The sequence below is a fragment of the Uloborus diversus genome, chromosome 8 (assembly GCF_026930045.1).
Source record: "Uloborus diversus isolate 005 chromosome 8, Udiv.v.3.1, whole genome shotgun sequence".
Lineage (NCBI taxonomy): Eukaryota > Metazoa > Arthropoda > Arachnida > Araneae > Uloboridae > Uloborus > Uloborus diversus.
Genome location: NC_072738.1, coordinates 102,706,589 through 102,720,877, shown reverse-complemented (window position 1 = coordinate 102,720,877; position 14,289 = coordinate 102,706,589). Strand labels below are relative to the sequence as shown.

General features: G+C 34.2%; 1 protein-coding gene across 1 annotated transcript in view; it reads right to left on the bottom strand.

Moving 5' to 3' along the window:
- LOC129228518 (uncharacterized) overlaps positions 1–14,289 on the bottom strand; it is a 144,686-nt gene that overhangs the window by 85,955 nt on the left and 44,442 nt on the right. Inside the window, exons 6-8 of the mRNA XM_054863198.1 lie at positions 11,379–11,435; positions 7,864–8,014; positions 743–867 (exon numbers count right to left, since the gene is read on the bottom strand). Coding sequence (XP_054719173.1) covers positions 743–867; positions 7,864–8,014; positions 11,379–11,435 — 333 coding nt within the window. The remainder of the gene's footprint in view (positions 1–742; positions 868–7,863; positions 8,015–11,378; positions 11,436–14,289) is intronic.

The following is a 14,289-nucleotide window of genomic DNA, read 5'->3' as shown; positions in this document are numbered from 1 at the left end:
TAGTTAGTCGAGTCCTGAACTCCAGTGGTCTACAGAGAAAAAAATATTCTTCTCTAATCAAATTTTATACTTCTGCAACCCAAATCCAAATGAGTTTTATCAATAAATTTAAGAAATTTCATCAGCAAGACAAATTATTTCATGACTTAGTCATCAGAAGTCATTTTCTAAATTTATTTTTCAATACCACAAATTTTTGTTTCCTCAGATTATTTAGTAGGCTTCAGAGGTGAGGGGCTGCCTTGCATTTTCTTTTTTCTACACTGCTTTTCATTTTTGCATTTAAAATGGAGAAGGGACAACCCTCTACTAAGAGCGAAATTGAGCTTGAATAAATTCTGATTTGCAAGATCATGAATGGATCAAATTCGAGGGGAAAAACTCTGAAATAATGTAACACTTCAGACTTGGTACATTTGTCAGTGATCCATTTGCATTTTAATCAGACTGTCCGATTTCAGGGTTGGGTCCCAACATATGCATTTTTAGATTGAATAATTGAATGGATCCTTAGAAGAAGCATATGTTACAAATTTAAAATTTAACAGGAAGGACTAAATATTGATGAAGATCAAGTGTAACATATGCCCTTCTTCTAGAGACCCATTCAATCATACGGAAATGTCTGATTTATTCATTGAAATATGAAATGTTAAAAATGATTTGCTCACCTACGAAAGGAGAACAAATAAAAGACCAATTTAAAAAATGTAAATGAAAATGATAACAGAAATGCACTTACACTGTACAAATGAAGGAATTCATGTAATTTCACCCCTTCAGGATAGGCTTCAAGTATTCCTTTAATATTACGTTTAATCAACTCAACTGTCAAAACTTGGTTATGTGTTGAATCTAACGAGAGGCCTGCAAAAAGTTAAAAAGAATCTCAATCTGTTTATAAAGTAGACATAAGCAGTACATTCAAAATTAAATGCTGTCTTAAAAAATCCAATGAAACATATTACATTATTGTTATTATTATTATAAGTAGTACTAATTGCCACCAATTTCAAATCTTTAATAAGAAGAGTTGCGAATGAATGTTTTCACTAGTGTAAATACTAAAAAGTCATAATGTTTCACTAAATAAACTTGACTGGTGCTTTAGTGTCAGTTTAAGTATTTTTTGTACTTTGCTTCCACACATATGTAAGAAATTAAAAAAATTACATAGGAAAATAACACTAAAAATATTAGTCCAGATTTTGAAGAAAATTGGTGAACACTCCGAACATGAAAATCTCAAATCCTCTAAAGGGTGCAAAGGTATTGCACATTTCAACATATTGATGTTGCAAAGAAAATAGAAAACTAAATGAATAGAAAGACAGAAAAAGTTTCAAAACCAAAATCCAATAATCAAAAATAACAGGAAAAAGAAAAAATTAAACAAAACAAAAAAAAGATTTAAAAAGATATCTAAGAAAAAAAAAGGCAAAAGTGATTAATTTCCAGGCTTTCTCTAGCAAACAAAGGTTTCTTCATGATTTCTGTCTGAAGTTTATTCTTCGAAAACCCTTTTTTAACCTTAGCCTAGCTATGAGACAGGATTAGGAATTTTACACACTAAAAAGAAAAAAAATCACAAGAAAAAAAGTTAGAAAATAACTAAAATGGGGGGAGGCACAGGCTCGGACTGGCCCGCCTGCCAACCTGCCCGAGGGCAGGTGCGCCCTTCCTACGTTTTAAGATGAAATGCAATGCAAACGCTTTCGCTGAAAAAAAAAAAAAAAAACTTGTCTTGCAAATTCAGAACGAAAGTTTTCTAATTGATTCGAAAGCTCTCGTACCCTCCCTCACTTTGAAGTTTCGATTTGGAGAGACCTTCGAATCTTCAATCAAATGGACTGCCTGTTCTGGAACTTCGATTTCGAAAACGTTCTGGAAGAAAGTTTCGAATCTCATTCTTTTCCTAACGTCATTGAAGATGGACGGCAATAGCGTTTTAGGATTAAAATTTAAAAAAATTTCTGGAGATGGAGGCCACTAGACCTTGTCGCTTTATCTTCTAACATCATCGAAGTTATGAGTTTTTCTACACTTATTTTTAACTAGCCGCCTGCGACGACCAGCTGGTTCGCCTTCTTACGCCATTCACCTTTCTATGCAAGCAGCCACCTACGGCGGCTGTTTGGCTAACTTGTCATTTACCTTTTCACTTCAAGTTTCCCGCCTTTGGCGGCTGTTTAAATAAATTTGGCTGAAGTATTAATCAATCCATCTCTATCTTCTTTTTTTTGTGCCATTCACATCTTTACGCCAAGATTGCCGCCTTCGGCGGCTATCTACCTTTACGATCAATCTCTAAATTTTCTTTTACATCTCTATTTATTTTAACCTCCCCGCTCATTTCCTAATAAAAACAAAGATCACTCAAAAAACCGCTTTTTTTATTTAAGTAGAACAAAAAAAAAAGTTATCTCCAAAACTCCCCGTAGTGTGCAAAAAGTAACAAAGTAAAGTAAGGGACAAAGAAAAAAAAATCTCGCTGTTTTTATTGAATTAAATGCGCACAACTATGAAATGTAACGTAATATCGAAACAGCAAAACGTCCAGCTTGGGGGGGGGGGATGGAAAATGAAATAAATGTATTCCCTAAATTAAACAAAAAAAAAGGAAAGAAAAAAAGCAAGCGCTGCCAGAAAAACACGTGGTCATCACGTCATAAAATGTAGAAGTAAGCTATATAGTAAAAAAAAAAAGATTAATATTGTTTGCGATTAAGATTCCGTCGTAAATATCGAATCGAAATCCAAGTAGTGACGTCAGAGGCATAGAAGATTGAAGAATGCTTTCATTCGACCGATGCGTAGAAAGATATGATGTGTCCAGCATTAAAAAAAATTGTAAAAAAAAAAACTATTGCGTATTTTTAAGAACTTTTTTCTTCTGAAGAGGATGAAATGTTTTTACTATTACCAACTTAAATTTTAGAAATGAGGCTTTGATACTTCTCACAGGATGATATTAGAAAAATGTAAAACCCAGGAAAAAATGCAAATTGAAGGTTTTTTCAAAAATTCATAAAAAATACAAAAAATTGCTCTATTTTCAAAATTTTTTCATTAATCATATTTAAAAATTAAATTTCCAACACTATAGTACAAAAATATTGGTGTGGTGCGATTGGTTCGGGGTCTGTGAGGTAAAAAGTACTAAAAGGTGCAAAAAAAAACACATAAAACATTAAATAACTTTTTTTCTAATTAAAATATCAAAAATCGAAGCCCGAGGTGCACTTCTTCGGCAGAAACTGTACCTGTATACCAAATTTCATCTTTCTAGGCCTTACCGTTTTCCCGGAAAGCGCGCCATACACACACACAAACATCTTATTTTATTATATGTATAGATGAATTTCATAGTGGAAAAGTTAAATTTCATATAGATATTTAGCAGTGCATTTTATAACATAATGACCACGTGAGACCAATGTCGCCTAGTGAAAAAAATATCACTCAGAAGATGCGAAATCAAACCACTGGGCGACACTTACGAAATTCCTAATGTACTTATTCATTATTTTTTGTAAATTGCCGTTTTTGGCACTCGATTCAAAAAACTAGTGAAACGTTCCTTCCCCTGAAAGTTAACAAAGATGGCCTACAGTCAAGTTTTTACAATTTCAATGGGAAGTCCACAAAATCTCTCCTCTCCCGAATAAACAAATATCTTCTAAAATTGTCTTAAAAAAAACCGGGAAAAGGGCACCAAAATCTCTCTCTCCTCACCCCCCCCCCCCAGCACATCCAGAAAAAATAGCCTACAACTGTATTTTTATGACTTAAATTCCAAAAAATTTCCAGGGGAGAGTTCCTCAACCTCCTCTCTCCAATGTCATCGAAGATTGTCAAATCGAAAACTTTTTCGAAAATGTCGTTAATGAGGGCTTTCATTTACGTTTATAGAACTTCAATTCCGAAAAAGTTTCGGGGGAGAGCCCTCGATCTCGATTCCTTCTTCTAACGTCAATGAAGACCCACTAACATTATATTTTTGAATGTTCAATATTGAAAAGTTGAGGGTTAACTCCTGACTCCATCCCTTCCCTTTACGCTACCAGATGGCTAACCATCATATTTCAAAGCTCCAATTTCCAACAATTTCCGATGGAAAGTTCCAAACCCCGTTCCTTCCCCTTCCCCCTGCGTCATAAAAGATGGCTTACAACTGCGCTTTTGAGACTTCAATTTCAAACAATTTCCGGAGAGGAGCCCCCATGGCTCTTTCCTCATTATTCAACATCATTCAAAGATCGTCTAAAACAGCGTTTTTGGAACTCCTACATCGAAAAGTTTCTGTTGAAAAGTTCTGAACCCCATGTCTTCTGCTACGTCATCAAAGATGGCTTACAATTGCGTTTTTAGGACTTCAATTCCAAGATTTTTTCCGGGGGAAAGCCACAGAACCCCCTGGTGTTTAGAATACTAAAGATATCTAAAATTGTGTTTTTGAAGCTATCGTAAAACGACTGGGGAGAACTCATGTATCTCATCTTTCCCTTAAAGAACAGAAAGATAGCAAATGATTGTGTTTTTGAAAATATACCCTTAAATTTAAAAAAAAAAAAAAAATCCGGAACGGGACCCCCAAACCTCCCTCCCCCTTGCAGTTTCGCATATATGATTTTATTTTGGAGGGGGCTCAAAACCAAGATCAGCTCCCTCTCCCCTTTGCAATTTCTATTTTTCTTGGGGGGCGGTGGAGGAGCAACAGTGTCTTGATCTTCTCATTTTTTTCGAGGTGGGGCAAGGACTTCATACTGTCACCCAGTGTCGCAATCTAACAAAAAAGTTAAAGGAGAGCACTCTAAACACTTTGGCTTCTAACGGGGGAGGAGAAGGGAATCCGGGGGTTTTCCCCCGGATTTTTTTTGAAATTGTAGTCCTAGGAACGCAGTTTTAGATGGCCTACGGTGATGCTACGGGGAGAAAAAAGTTCGGGGGGCTTTCTGCGAAAATGTTTCGACTTTGAAATCTTAAAAACACCATTATAGACCATTTGTTGACGTTAGGGTAATGAAAGGTACGGGACTTCTTTAAATTGCCTGCCCGATTGATTAAAAAAAAAGAGAGCGAAATCCATCATCCCTCTGCTCATTTTCTTGAAATTGAAGTTTTATAAACGCAGTTTCAGACTAACTTAGATGATGTAATGGGCAGGGCAGTTCTGGGGTTTTCCGAAAAATCTAGTTTGAAATTGAAGTCCTAAAAAATGAAGTTTTAAAGAGATAGTCATTGATACAAGGGGGAGGGATTTAAATACTCTCCACTTTTCGAAATTGTAGGTTTTTCATCTTTAGATTCCATACGGGAGCAGTCGGAGCTTCGTCCGAAATAATTTAGTAACTGAAGTCTTAAAAACGTGATTGTGGACCATATTTGGAAACGTTAGTGGTTTTGGCGACGTTAGCATGATTACCTGATGAATAGTCAGCAACTTTTGAATTTTTTTATTTTAAACTTATTTTCAAAAGCAATTCGGATTTTTTCCCAACATTAGGCAATTTTTTGAAAGGAAGAGAGAATCCTCCCCTGAAAGGTAAAACTCAATTTCAGGTTATCTTTGGAGACGTTTAGACATAAGGAGCGGTTAGGGATCTTCCTCCGAAATTATTCAAAGTTAAAATCCTCCAAACTGCTACCTATTGTAACTGACTAGGTTTGGTTTTAAAGATAAATTTCGTGTTAGTTAAATTATTGTTCAGCTCAGGATTCGGTGGGTTTTCACTAGGTCAAATAGTATTTTATAGGAGGCACTGACTTCAAAAGGTGATTAAAAACTAAGAGATCGTATATAATTAGTTATAAAATAATTTGTCATATAGTATTTAAAATCAGTGTTTATGTTATAATTGGATGTTTAGTTCAGTTGATTTTTGCACTGGAATTGTAAAATAAATTTGATTTATAGGTTTATGTAGGAAATTGTATGTAAATGTGACCAATTATTTTTTGCTTTTAATTTCGGGTTTTTTTTTTAAGGCGGTTTTTTTTTTAATTTAAAAATAATTGGTTGTTACCTTAGTGAAAGGATGTTGGCTCGGGGACCTTCCTCCAGAAATATTTTTTAATTGATGGTCGAAAAATTGCCTAAACAAATGCGTTTTTATTACATCAATTTCCATTAGTATTACTTCAATCGAACAACTAAAACTTATTTTAAATTTCTTGCAGGAGGCAAGAGTTAAGGAGAGAAACATTTGAAAATTCTTTTCAGAATGACTAGGGGAAAAGGGATGGGGGGGTTAAAGAAAGAGAGGGGAACTTAATTTGCTAAGCAATAACCTGCATCTGTTAAAAATTTTTAATTTAAAGATTTCTTTTTGAAAGAATCGAGTTTTTTTTCCCAACATTATTTGCTTTTATTTTTGTTAAAATATCTTCGCTTTCCCAAGACGCGTTCTTTTCTTGAATAAGGGGTACGGAACCCCTGACCCCGTCTGAACACCACACCATTGCCTGGTGCCTTCTAACGCAGGGTTCCCAAACTTTATCGCGGCACCTTTTGAAGAATTAGAATTTTCTCACGGCATCTAGTCTAGTTTTACATACATATTACTGTTACCATTGACACTCCGCGGCACCCCTCACCTCTTCCTGCGGCACCCAGTTCGGAAATCCCTGAACTAACGTATTATAAGTTTTTTTAGCACTATCATTATTTTTTCATTTATTTATTTATTTATTTATTATTATTGCTTTTTTTTTTTGTAGCCTAAAGTTTGTAAATTATCTGTGAGCAAACTGAAACCAAATGATAACTGTCTGTAGTGAAAATTTTTTCCACATTTTGGGGGGGGGGCGGGCCCCCTCAGCCCCTCCCTTATATACACCCTTGTCCGCTTGTTAACCTTCAAACAGTCTAAAAATGCGTTCCGAACAAAAATTTTCGGGAGGAAGCCACCAAACACTCCTTCCTTTGCGCGAATATTAAACAAAACTCAATCAACAAACAAATCCAAAACTATCTTCAAATTTTATTTACAAATGCAGTTTTAGCATTTCATTATGTTCGGTACGTAAACTGGTAAAAAGAGATGCCATTTTGGTGCTGGAACCTTTCTTTTATCAGGAAAAAAGTACAATTGAGGACCTGAATAACAACTGAAGAAACTTCACGAGTTTTCAAACGAATCAAAAGTTAAAGCTTTTAATTTTGATAATAAATCCAGAACATTAGTAGAAACTTTTTTTTTTCAATTTTTTAGTCTTGTGTGTGCGTGATACTTGAAACACTTATAACTTTCATTCAAACTCTTTGATCAAAGCACATTATTCGAAAAAAAAACATGTTTCAGTTCTTACAACTTTTTAAAAAATTTTATTTTCATTACTCCCCCCTCCCCCCCTTAATGAATTACTCAATCGCCCCTCTCAATAGGATTGTCTGGATCCGTCACTGATCGCTCCCCTATAAAATGATCGTCTATATACTCCCCCCCCCCCCCCCATTGGCATGCGCCTTCAGAAAAATTGGGGTATGCGCCTTTTTGAGGACCCAGTCCGACCCTGGGGAGGCAAGAAACAAAGATTGCAGATTCGCAAAGCAAACTCTACCCTGATGCTATTTTCTTTTTCTTTTTTAATTTAAGATTTTTTTTTTAATCAAAGATTTTTTAAGGGTTTTCTTTTTAATTTCTTACTTTTTCCTCCTTTTTTTTTTTTTTTTTTGAGGAAGTACAAATTTTGTACATTGAAGTAAGTCAATTAATTCTATCTTTTTTATTATTTCTAACAAATAAATACTAAGATGAAGAGAAGCATTTTTTATAAACATACATAAAATTAGAAGAACGTTATGCTTTAAAATACGGTTACTTAAAATAGAAAATTTTGTAAGAAAAAAGTGCAATATACCTTTTGGATTGGAATCTGTAGGATAAATAATCCAATCTTTCTTACTACCAAATACCAGCTGGCACATAAAAATATCTGCCACATCCTCAATAAGTTGCATAAGCGTACTGTATCCAAGACTATGAAGATCCAATGTTGTGTTCGTAACTTCCTGAATAAAGACATACAATGGAGAAACTGTTATGGTCATAGGTGATATTGCGCAACACACATTTTTATTTTCTTTTTCTTTCACTTGTCATCACACAGTTAAAGCTCTTAAAACAGGAAAATTTATGTTTCCCATAAAAACAATAAATCGCGAAATTTCGCAAAAACTTTACATTTCTTAAATTTTTAACACAAAATTCTTCCCTCCCCCCCTTTTTTTTTTACTGTTTAAAATCATAGCTTTTACAGATAACTTTTTTTTCAATTATCATTACTATTTCTCTGATTCCACATATTACGCATCACTGGAAAACAGGTTTTTGTCTAATTTGGCTGCCTCTTTAGCGATTGGTCAAAGAGAAGGCATTTTATTTTTCTTGCCAACTTGGTGATATATCACCAAATGGGCGACAAAATCTTGGCAATACTTTACCAAGTAATCAGCAATTTTGGTACACTTTGAAATTAATGTTGATTTGCTGCAAAAAAAAGTTTAAAGACCCTTTTTAAAACATTGAAAAGACCCAAAAAAGGAGGGGCACAACTAGCCTTTATTTAATACTAGATACTAAATTTCATCATTTTACAGATGAGTTTGATAAACGTTTTCATGTTTAGATCTCCTAAAAGAATTTTGCCTCAAAAAATCGACACCCTCAGCAAAACCCAACTACATTCTTTAACAGAATCATTTTTTTTTTCTTTGTGAAAGAATAACTGAATAAAAGTTTCGAGCATGCTTTTACCCAATGAAGAATGGAACTTGAATAATTTGAGTTGAAGAGTAATCATCTGTATTGAAGTAAAAGTAGCACTTATTTCATAGGAAGTTCGAATATAAGAAATTTTTTTGAATTACTTAAGAAAAATGACTTTTGTGTTGTTAAAGTTACACTGTATAAAAAAGCAAGATTTCATCAGAATTTTTAAAAAATTCAAGAGGAAAACTTCTTTCTATGCACCACAAAATAAAGTACACATAATAGGAAAATAATATTTAGTTAATAAATTGTAAAGCATAAAACAAAAACTTATTACAGTAAAAGGAATTAAGAAATAAACAAATTTAATGAGAAGGGTGAGTTTGATCTTGAGGTGTCAATAAAAGATATAAGATATAAAGATTAAAAGAAATAATATAATTTAATAAGATATAAAGTCAATAAAAGATATAAAGATTTGAAGTTACGAAAAATAATTTGTAAATTGCACCGTGTTCCAAAGCATTTAATCTATTTTTAGATTTCTAAAAGTGATTATTCAAATGACTAAGTAGACTGCCTGGGAGACTTAAAAATATTCTTCAATTCAAAAAAAAAACGGATTTTTTTAAATAGAGATCACTGAAAGTGTGAGAGTACCTTGCCAGAGACATTTTAGAAACAGCTCGACAGTAATGTCGAATTTCAAAGTTTTTTTTTTTTTTTGGATGGGTGCAAATACCGGGTGGCCCAGTAGGTAATGTTTGAAACAAATGAAAAAATAAAAACAAACAAGAGACATGAGAAGAATTTAATGATGTATATTGAAAGGACATATTGGGCTGATGATATAGAGGTTCGAAGTGACCGCCATCTCTAACAAGGACAGCAGTTAGGCAGTTCTGGAATGCAACCATTACTCGTGAGTAGGCCTCAGTGTCAATCGTCTCGACAGCAGTTGTAATGGCGGTTTTCAGTTCTGGAAGATTCGTAGGACTTGTCCGCAAAACTTTGCTTTTCAAATAACCCCATAGGTAGTAATCAAAGGGGTTCAGAGCTGGTGAATATGGGGCCATTCGATACCACCTTGGAAGTGCGATGGGTAATCTAATCCAATGATTCGATCGCTAAAATGCTCATTGAGCATCTCGAAAACATCCGCGGTACGATGTGGTCTTGCTCCATCCTGCATAAACCAATGACCTTGGACCAAGTCATTACCATGAAGAAAAGGGATGAACTCCTCGTCCAGTAACTTTTTGTATTTTGCCACGCTTAGAGTTCTATCGATGAAAACAGGGCCAAACACACCATGCAAGGATATTGCACACCACACAAGAAATTTTTTCGGGTGCAGGCTTCGGACAACAGTGATCTCTGGCCATTCTCTGCTCCAGTAGCAATAATTTTGTTTGTTCAGATGACCATCCAAACTGAAGTAGGCCTCATCGGAAAACCAAATTTTCTTTACATCGATTTCACCTGTTTGAAGTTTTTCAAGCATAAGCTGTGCAAACTCTGATCGTCTTTGTGTATGGTCTTCGTTGGGAGGTTGGGTTAGTTGAATTTTGTAAGGCGACAAATCGAGCTCTTTTATTATTGGCTGATTATTCCCAACATGTTCGCTGCTCTGCTTACAGATTGGGTCGGATCGGCAGCGAAAAAGTCTTCGACGACCTGTTTTGCACCGTCTGTGGCCATAGCTTTTTTATCGTCTTCCACTGATCCAGTACATTTGAACTTTCCTATAGTCTACAGGGAAGAGGATTGAAACACATTTTTCAGAACAAACATGTAAGCAAAAAGGAAAACATTTGTACCGTCAAACGCACAAAATGACTCACCTTTCCATAGTCCTTTTGTTTGGCCAATTCTTGTTGTGGAACTTCTCCTGCCATGCTTGTTGCCACCTTCACATTTTCCTCACATCTGGCCATTTGTAGCACAATAAATACGCGAACTTCCGTCGAATATTTGTTTATTTTTACTAACGAGAATTACACGCTAAAGTGCACCGCACACTGAAGAAACATCTCATTTACAATTGCCCACTCAATGGAGCATGTGCACCAAGTTTGGCTTCACTCACGTGCACCATTACCTGATGGGCCACTTGGTACATTTGGATTGTGGTCTTTACTTCTCGGCTAAATACAAAGTTCATTTCACATAAAAATTTGCTTTTTAGTTTTACTGAGATACATCCTTGGCGACCTTTAAAAATTCATCAACCCTTTAGGAAACTTTTTTAACCCTCAGGGGATAGTTGTCAACCACTTGAGAAATCCTGTTCTGCAACATACCATTTTTTAGTCATGTGAGATACATTTGCACCATACAGACGTCACAAGAAGACTCATGCTAGTCAACTTGGAAATGGCTAAAATGAGTAGTTCAGCGGTCCCTTGGTTCGCTGGTACATAATGCATTAGCAGAAAGGCCCATTTAAATGGACATTTATGCCGAAATTTAAAGGGAAAATTTTCGGTGATTGAAATATTTCCTTTATTTTGTAAAAGGTAGTAATCTTAAAAGCCATTAAAGATTTTTATTTGGGTGCTGACATATATTGCTATGAAATCAACTTATCACAGATTATAATCCTTAGTACATGATATTTAAGAAAAGAAAATTAATTAATTACATAAAAATAGTCATACATACCTCATAACGAGAAAGAAAATCTTTAGCCAATATTCCTTGGCGATTCTCTACAGCTACCTGAAAGCAAAGAAAAGAATTACAAAAATATTATGATCTTGAAAACTAATAAAAATATAACTCAATTTAAAGTTAGGATAAATGACTAGTTATGGACAAGGTTAGGGTTTTTTTTTTTTTTTGGATTGTTGTTGAACTGATGTTGCATTTCTAGTTCAAATTCATCGAAAAAAAAAACTATTACTCACTTGGAAATTATGCTTTTATAACTGAAATTTCCATTAATTTTCAACTATGATTTAAAACCTCGTCCTTTCTAAGTCCCGAACTTATAGCATATAATCTTAATCTTAAGAGCCTCCAGATTTCACGGCAGTGTTAGATTGTACAACTCCGGTTAATCCATATAATCTTAATCTTAAGAGCCTCCAGATTTCACGGCAGTGTTAGATTGTACAACTCCGGTTACCAGGCACTTAGGGAACTTTAGATAGGATGAAATTTTTCTAATAGCTGAAATATTTTCAGTAAAATAATTTTAAAAATGTGCAAAACTTTATTTGTTTGAATTTCTGTCAAGCAATAAGAGACTTATGTTATAATAGTCCATGCATGCCACCCTAAGAATGACAAAGACCTTAAGAGTCAAAACTGTACAACATGATTGCAGTGATACATCTAAATGTGAATGTGTGATGCACGGACATAGATGTGGAAGTTGAGGGTCGATTTCGTAGCTGGGTTTGAACCACGGACCCTTGCAATACTAACCCCCTGAGCCAAAAGGACCCGAAGGTTCAGGGGGGAAGATAGTTATGTCAGGGGTCTGTCCAGGATTTTTCACAGGGTCCGTTTTTTGTGAAAAATCAAATAATTTTGTGAAAAATGAATTAATTTTGTGAAAAATCAAAAAATTTCGCAAAATTTTTTTTTTTTTTTTTTGTCAAAACAAAATTTTAGAATTTAGAGATGGCACAAACGGCATCAATTAAACTTAAAGTTGAGTGTTTTCCTCTTCTACGTCGAGAAAATCATTCTGGATTTTTTTTTCTGATATTTGGCGGGGGGGGGGGGGGCATTGCTCTTTCAAGTATCAATATTTATCTACCATTCTACATTGTTAAATTATACTAGATATATTTCTGTACAATACTTAAAATAATTGTAACAAAAACATGAGTAAATAAAATAAAATTCAGAATAGGGTTCAGCATTCAACTTTTTGACACAAGACACTCTTAAAAAGCACAGAATTTCATTTAACTTATAAATTCCGTGATTTTAACAAAAATAAAAAGATATTTCAATTGTTTACCTCTTAACAAAGCGTAATAATCATAAAATTTCGTAAAATCCGATTCCCATAGCGGATGCAAAGAGATCGCAATTCTCAAAGTGAAGGCATCAAAAGTACAAAAACGACTTGTAAAAGAAATATTTTTGATAAAATTATTTTAAAATTGAATTTTAGAGTCCTATGATAAACATTTCATTAATATCTGTGGACACAGTTGACCCAAAAAATAAAATAAAACAAACCATCTATTCAGCATTTTAATTTTTGACTCATAACAGAAAATGGACTTTTGCTCTAAAAACTTGAAATGAGAGTTCTAACAGAAATAAAGAGACTTTTCATTTATTTGAATCCTAATGAAGCGAAGTTAGCTTGAAAAAAGAACAAAATAAGATTCTCATATCGGATGTTAAAAGATTGAATTTTTCAAAATGTAGACATCTAAAGAAAAAAAACGGTAATTAAAAGAGTTTATTTAAAGTTAATCATCCTTGTTAGCATCGAAAAATCAAAACCCATATAATTTTCTCCCAAAATAACAATTAAACATCGCACCGCACTGTAAAAACGCAAATATTGACAAGCTGGCAAAATGATGAGAATATTTTCTAATCAAGTCATTATAAAGGTTCAATGCCAGACGCTAAGTGGTGATAATTTTGAAGTTGGTAACCCTATCTGAAGCGATCATATTTTTTCCTGGTCCTTACTATTCGTTTGCAGTTCTAAGTTCATTTCGCAGATATATATTATTATTGTTTATTAAATCATGAGCGGAGAAAAGTGCTTACCAATGCCTTTTCAGAAAAGTTTACAACACTGCCCGGCTAATTAGCTGTGATAAAACAAACAACCATTATATTTATTTGGCAGTAACAATTATTTATCGCTTGCAGGAGCATCGCAAGAGTGCCGATTTTTTTTTTTTTTTCTCAAAATTAGCCGATTTTGTATAAGCTGATTCCTCTAATTTGACTTAAAAAAAGGTTCCAAAATTTATCGGTTTATACACAGAAATATGCGTTATTTTGCTTTCAGATTTGCTTATTCAATAAACAATTTGTGACAGATCCGATCTTGTTTATCAGTATTTTGTGAAGGGTCCGTTTTGTTTGATCGGGATTTTGTGAAAGGTCTGTTTTGTTTGATCGGGATTTTGTGAAAGGTCCATTTTGGTTGATCGGATTTTTGTGAAGGGTCCGTTAACGGACCCAAATATCCCCTAGCCAGACCCCTGTATGTGCTTTGCAAAACTAACTGTAAGTTGGATTATGTGCTCTCAGATGTACATCACAAATGTATTCAAAACTGATAAAGTGAAAAAATTTTGAATCATGAATCTAATATAAGCATTTAAATACTGTTTTAAAGTTCCCCTTTGTTGCACCACATCTGCTACTTATGGTCCAATGGTTTTGGACAATCCCTGCACTGAAGACTCACTACTAGCAAGATAAATCATTTTGAGTTAGTGAGCTAAAAAAATTCTAACAGTTCTTTCATGCAAAATCAAGAAATGCCTGCACCTGACTGGATCCTAAACAACACTTGAAACTTTTGAAGCTCTATTATACTGCTGAAAATACTCAATACTGATTACACTCAGAAAACATATAT